Consider the following 6,480-nt stretch of genomic DNA (forward strand, 5'->3'; position numbering starts at 1 on the left):
GCTTGCCTTCTGTATTTATATAAGACATCCTAGTCTAAAACTTGGAATTTGCAGACATAGGTTTACTCAGGTTTGAATTCCTTGCTGTTTTAAATCAGTAGCCATTTCTGTGGTGAGATGAACAGAAATAACTGCCCACCTGGGAAATATGATGTGCGAACTTTTTTTTACTAGTAGCTATTTTAAAGAGTTAAAAGTACTAGAACCCCAAAGGTGGCACCAGTACAGTAAGTCTGCTCTAAGGGGAGAATATAATATGCCTTATTGGCATAACAGGTAAGGTAGTTAACAGTGGGTAACAGGGTATTAGAAGAATATGACATACATATATATTTAAGTTACTGTAACATTGCTATTTGGGATAAAAAATAAAAAACAAAATGAGGTTCTATTTTATTTCAATGAAAGGTAGACTAAGAAATCTGTTTTCCTATAGGTCATATACAATCTTGTCTATTTGAGCCTCCCTGGCCTAGGGTTTTCACTGTCGTTTAATTCTCCAACTGCTCTTTGAGGTGAATAATTGTCACAATGTCATAAATGACAAAAGTCAAGACTTAGGAGAATTTACCAAGGTCACAACCCTCAAACACTGTTTGCACAAAGGTGGGAAAGGGCACTCACTGCAGGTGTGTGTCTTGAAAAACAGTCACGAAGGTGTCCTTAGCCAGGAACTCCTAGAAAAGAACTTTGAACAGTGACTGTGCCAGCTCTTTTTGTTGTTATTTAAATCATTCTTGTTGATGCTTCCTCATAATCATTACCCCTTAAAATGAGTAAATCCATAAATTGCCTCTAGATGTACACTGGCCTCTACATCCTCTGAGAGAATCTACCAACATTTTCCTGTGGTGCTAAAATTCTGAATGACGATAAAACAACAGAAGTGAGGGGGAAATGCCATAGACTGATTTTAAGTTCAATAATATAATGGCTAAACTTGGAAATGTTTTTAACACGCAAATGCAGAAGTAAAGACTATGAAATGAACACATCAAAGCAGTGCCACATGTGAATTTAATGAACAACTGACTTCCTAAAGGTACACTGTTGTAGAGTCAAAAGTTTAAGGTCACCTTACTGTGTTCTGTTTACCGCATTTTGACCAGTAAGTACTCTGGGAAACTTTCATTTCAATGGATCTAGTGGTTCTTTGTATATAGTGTGATGAACACCTTGCACTAAGCAAATACTTAAGAGATTGTGGTATTAGCCAAGAGTATTTAGTTACCAAAGAAATGTTTAAAGAAATTATGTGCTACTTGAAACCAGGACTAACTACTCTGAGCAGACATGCAACATGTGTTTTATATAACCTTTCAGGAGACATAATCTGACTTGAAGTTTACAAAAGTACATACTTGTCATAAGAGAGGTTTTGTTACATTAAAAAAAAAAAAGCTATGCCCTCTAATAAAAGGCAGTGAGTATATTTTAATATAAAATCAACCTAATGTGTGACACAGTCTCATGTAAGGGGAAAAGAACTTTTGCTAATTGATGGAGAAGGTGCCTTAGGCTAGCTAATCAATAGGGATTTTTCACATACATTGTATATAGCATACAGATAACACATTCTCCTTTTTTCCCCATCTAACCTGAAATAGGCAATTGCTTTTCCCATTCCTCCAAGATAAGTGACAAGAAACAAAACTGGTGTATTTCTTCAATCCAGGATTGTTTTACTACCATTTTTGAGATTCTACTGACAGGTTTTTTTTTTTTTTGCCTAATGACTAAATCTTAAAGCAAATCATCATAAGTTCTTGCAGACCACAGCCATCTATTTTACAAAATCTGGGGGCTTGCCAGTTTATTATAGATCACCTTTGTGCCTATCTCACTTGCTGTTTTGAGAAAGTTTTCTCCAATTTAGACTATAAATACCATTGCAAAGTCATTTCTGTGACCTGGAATGCTTTTGCAAAGAATAAACTGACTCCTCTACATCCTTTTATCTACCCACTTAACTTGGAGTCAATGGTGTCCTGTGGTGGCCCACACGTCAGGTGACGGGCTTATCTAAACCACTTGGGTATACCTTTATTTAGAGATGTGGGTAAGGAAAAAACACCACCACAGTGGGCTTGGGCGATCTGACCAGGCTAGGGGTAACCATTACATAAACAGAATTTTTCTAGGTTAAATTGTAAATTATGAAGACAATTCTCAGGAAGACATGAGTGACAACTGCCTTGCTAGGGACAATAACTAGCCAGCCCATATTTAACCTGACTAGATGTTCATATATTTAACTGACTTAAGTGGTCTTAGGCAACTCGGGATGAACAAGGAACACAAGTCATTAGTCTTGATTTTTGAGGGCTGGATTTGGTAACGAGTCTAGTAAGGAAGTCATTCCTTAATAAAGTAATCACTTCCAGGTCATTGTTAAGTTTGACTAATTCTTTAAATTACAAAATCCACTTATCTTTTGTGTCTACTTAGACTATTTGAAAACTACACTGATGAGAAAAGTAACATATCAACCACGTGAGATTTCCAGTGGTGGTATGGGAAACTTAAAAGCTAATTTCTACATGGGATGGAAACTTCTAATTACCTTATTAAAGGCAGCAGAAGTAGAAATTGTTAAAAATGACAGCACCATGTAAGGCACTGCTTGAGAACCCAAATGCAAGTCTTTATGGTTTCTATCACTTGGATTAACCTGTACTTGTGTCCCCTGCTCCTACTCACGTACATGCCAGAGTGGATGATGCTCCCCTCCCTGCAAGGAAATAGCCTGAAATTCTAGTTCATAAGGACTGCAATATTAGGACGACCTAATAGTTTTATAGCACAATTAATGAGTAAAGATTTAATTATACTCACTGCTTTAACTTTTCTTTACACGAGTTCCTGATGCTGATTTGTAAACAAATTGTGACAAAAAATGAGATGCTGGAAAACTTCTTTAGTCAAATCTGGGGAAATCTCAATTTCTGGATACGCTTTACATTTCTAGTGGGCTACGTGTATTCCAGTACCAATACCCCAACCTAGTCTTCTAGTTATGTGTTTCTTTTAATTTCTTTCCAAGTGCAGTTATTGGAAAAACTAGATTCTTTGAAACAAAGCCTAGACTTTTTTTCTCTTAAGTGCTTTCAGTTACTTTTAATGAGTTAAAAGGGAATAGTTTCAATTGATGAAGTTGGTGTTTCTAAGAGTTACAGTAAAAAAAAAAAGTTTTCTTTTCAAAAAATGTTAGGGGAGGTGCATCAGGTCCTTGCCAACAGCTAGAAAGTACTTGGGTGCTTTAAGCTACTTTAAGAGATGTTCTTTGCCCTTCCTCACTGTGCTTATACCTCTGTCCAATTCCTGTCTAAATTCCAGAGTAGTAGTCTAGAAGTAATGAAGTTTTTAAAAACAGCGGACTAGGGCCCTCCCAGGTGGTGCAGCGGGTTAAAGCACTGCACTAAGAAGCTTAAGCCAATTCCGAATGAGTTTGATCCCCGCTTGCCCTGGAGGAGATCCACATGGTGTGGCAGACCTCTCCTGACCCGCCCGCTGCTACTTCGTCGCTCTGCCTGTTCTACTCCCCACTCTGTTCCCGGTGAATCCTCTTACCCTCCGCATCTCTGGCCTGTACCCCAGTTCTGTATGAATAAATAAATCTTAAAAAAAAAAAAAAAAAAAAACAGCGGACTAATTATGCTGTTGTGTCTTTAAAAGGTAAGACTCTCAATGACCCCTAGTAAGCATGAAATCTGACTCGTTGTTTGCAAATGCTTAAATTCTGGGGAGAAAATGTGAGACGGGCCTCTCCACTTCAGTTCTGACTTTTAAACAGCACTTACTGCCTCTCTCCGGTATTCGTTGCCAATTACCAGTCAAGCTACCAGTATTTTGGTTAACCTAGTTAATTCTCCCTTCAGTGTCTTTGAGCTTACAAGATCTGAAAAGACTGTATTTCCCGGATATTTGCACGACCATAAGTTGTTCCTTGAAATTAGGGGTATTTCCTTAAAGCCTAATTTTGAGTAATCTTTGAACCAATATTTTACGCATGTATATCAACTTTTTTCGCTTTTTGTCTAGCCGCCTGCAGTTTGTAGCCCGCAAGAAGGACCTCGAATAACTGTCCCTACCTAGGTTCTTTTTCTTAGCTTCGGCCGCCTTCTTTTTAAAGCAGCACTCAGGGACCTAAAGTCTGAGTAATAGAATTGCTCACTGTTCTGAAACATTTCCAAGGACCTGTACGGATCTGAACTCCGTTTCCTCGTTTTTTGTTGTTTTTTTTTTTTTTTTGTAAGTTTAGACCGCAACGAGTGCTGCAATTAACGCTAGCGCCGCGCCACCACACTGGTCACGACGCTACTACATACTGGTCAGTGATGACCCTTGAACTCCCCTTCCCGACACGTTTAGGGACTTTTACATCAGAAATCTCGCTATCTGCGTATAAATTCAGCTACACTCCCCGCCCACCTGCAGCCCAGCGCGCACCCACAAAGCTGTACAAGAGTATGCGTGGGCAGAGCTGCACAGCCAGCGGAGCAGCAGGATACACCGCCTCACCGCGGCGTGGTGCCCCCACAGCACGTGCCGAACGTGCGCTGCACCTGCCGTAAGGGCTTCGGAAAAGCGTGCCTCTCGCGTCACGGTTTTCAAACTCGAGTGAATGGTCTTCGAAAATACCGACTGCTTTCCACGCTGCCAGTCAGGGTCGGCCGAGGCCGCAGACACTTTCCCAGTAGCAGTTTCGGAGAGTCCAGCGCTCCCTAGCGGCGGGAGACCGCGAAGGGGAGCGGAAGGAAACGCCGAAGCCGCCTTCTGCGCAAGCGCAGGCACATCTCTCCCATTGGTTATCCTGGCTCCGAAGTGTTGATGGAGCTCCCACGGCGCATGCGCCCACTCGTACTTCCCTTTGGGGTAGTAATGGACGCGGTGTTGCGAACCTAGCTACCTGCGGTACGTAGCCCGCAAGACGGTCCTCGAATAACTGCCTATGTAGGTTCTTTTTCTTAGCTTCTGTCGACTTCTTTTTAAAGCAGCGCTCAGGGACCTAAAGTCTGGCTAGTAGGATTGCTCACTTTTCTGAAATATTTTGGCGCTGGGGGAGGGACGCTCCAAAGTACTTTCAGCAAAGTTCATTCAGCTCGGCGTCTCTGTGGAAGGCTTTATACATTCGCAAAGTATCCGACATTAATGCTGTTGGCTGGCAACGCATAGAACCCTTTCAATAGTATTTCTTATGTATTTGTTACAGAGGATGAAGAGGAAAAATTGAAGTGGTCCAAGACGTACTCTAAATCAGTGTATTGAAAAACGATCCAGATATTATAATCATTAAAAAGACCGTTTATTGTTGAGTGCACTGATTTTATCTTCATTTTGCTGGGCAGAAAGCCAAGACAACAGTCTGCCCGACTCAGGGCAGGACTCCTACCAGCCTACCGATTTGGAGCTTCAGAGCCATGGCAGCTGAAGGGTCAGGAGGTGCCAAAGCAGAATCAGTCCTCTCATCAGCCAATCGGATCAAGCACGTGCCTGAAAAAACAAACTATGCTCTCAAATTTACTCTTGTGGGTCATACGGAAGCAGTATCATCAGTTAAATTTAGTCCAAATGGAGACTGGCTAGCAAGTTCTTCTGCTGATAAATTAATTATAATTTGGGGCGCTTATGATGGAAAACATGAGAAAACATTTTATGGTCACACTCTGGAAATATCAGATGTTGCCTGGTCATCAGATTCCAGTCTTCTTGTTTCTGCCTCAGATGATAAGACTCTAAAGATTTGGGACGTGGAATCTGGGCAATGTCTGAAAACGCTGAAGGGTCATTGCAATTATGTCTTTTGCTGCAATTTCAACCCACCATCCAACCTCATTGTTTCAGGTTCTTTTGATGAAAGCGTGAAGATATGGGAAGTGAAAACAGGAACGTGTCTTAAAACTTTGTCTGCTCATTCTGACCCAGTTTCTGCTGTTCATTTTAACTGTAAGGGGTCCTTGATAGTGTCAGGTAGCTATGATGGTGTCTGTAGAATCTGGGATACTGCATCAGGTCAGTGTTTAAAAACACTTGTGGATGATGATAATCCTCCTATCTCTTTTGTAAAATTTTCTCCTAATGGTAAGTATATCCTCATTGCAACTTTGGACAACACCCTTAAACTATGGGATTATAGCAGAGGCAGATGCCTAAAGACATACACTGGTCATAAGAATGAGAAATATTGTATATTTGCTAATTTCTCAGTTACTGGTGGAAAGTGGATTGTATCTGGTTCAGAGGATAACCTAATTTACATTTGGAACCTTCAGACTAAAGAGATTGTACAAACACTAGAAGGTCATACAGATGTTGTAATCTCAGCAGCTTGTCATCCTACAGAAAATATCATTGCATCAGCAGCATTAGAAAATGACAAAACAATTAAATTGTGGATAAGTAATTACTGAATCCTTTAGAAATCATGTTAGTTAGGCAGAGTTGGCAAAATTGGCATATTTTAAAAGATGGTTTCTCTTA

The 6,480-nt window shown here is 40.5% G+C and overlaps 1 protein-coding gene across 3 annotated transcripts; it reads left to right on the plus strand.

Moving 5' to 3' along the window:
• The first annotated feature begins 4,852 nt into the window (after positions 1 to 4,852).
• WDR5B (WD repeat domain 5B) lies at positions 4,853 to 6,480 on the plus strand. Of its 3 annotated transcripts, none has more exons than XM_004675163.2 (2): positions 4,853 to 4,914; positions 5,213 to 6,480. In XM_004675163.2, the coding sequence occupies exon 2, from the start codon at positions 5,421 to 5,423 to the stop codon at positions 6,408 to 6,410; it is 990 nt and encodes a 329-aa protein (XP_004675220.1). In that variant the 5' UTR covers positions 4,853 to 4,914; positions 5,213 to 5,420; the 3' UTR covers positions 6,411 to 6,480. The 3 variants fall into 3 exon arrangements, with proteins under 3 accessions (XP_004675220.1, XP_012586999.1, XP_012586995.1); XM_012731545.1 differs by having other exon boundaries at positions 4,886 to 4,953; XM_012731541.1 differs by lacking the exon at positions 4,853 to 4,914 and adding an exon at positions 4,939 to 4,957.

The sequence above is a fragment of the Condylura cristata genome, unplaced genomic scaffold (genome assembly GCF_000260355.1).
Source record: "Condylura cristata isolate star-nosed mole 26May11 unplaced genomic scaffold, ConCri1.0 scaffold00003, whole genome shotgun sequence".
NCBI classification, from domain to species: domain Eukaryota; kingdom Metazoa; phylum Chordata; class Mammalia; order Eulipotyphla; family Talpidae; genus Condylura; species Condylura cristata.

Bases quoted from the DNA above. Each gene is read 5' to 3' on its own strand.
- WDR5B (XM_004675163.2), top strand. From the start codon at position 5,421: ATGGCAGCTGAAGGGTCAGGAGGTGCCAAAGCAGAATCAGTCCTCTCA.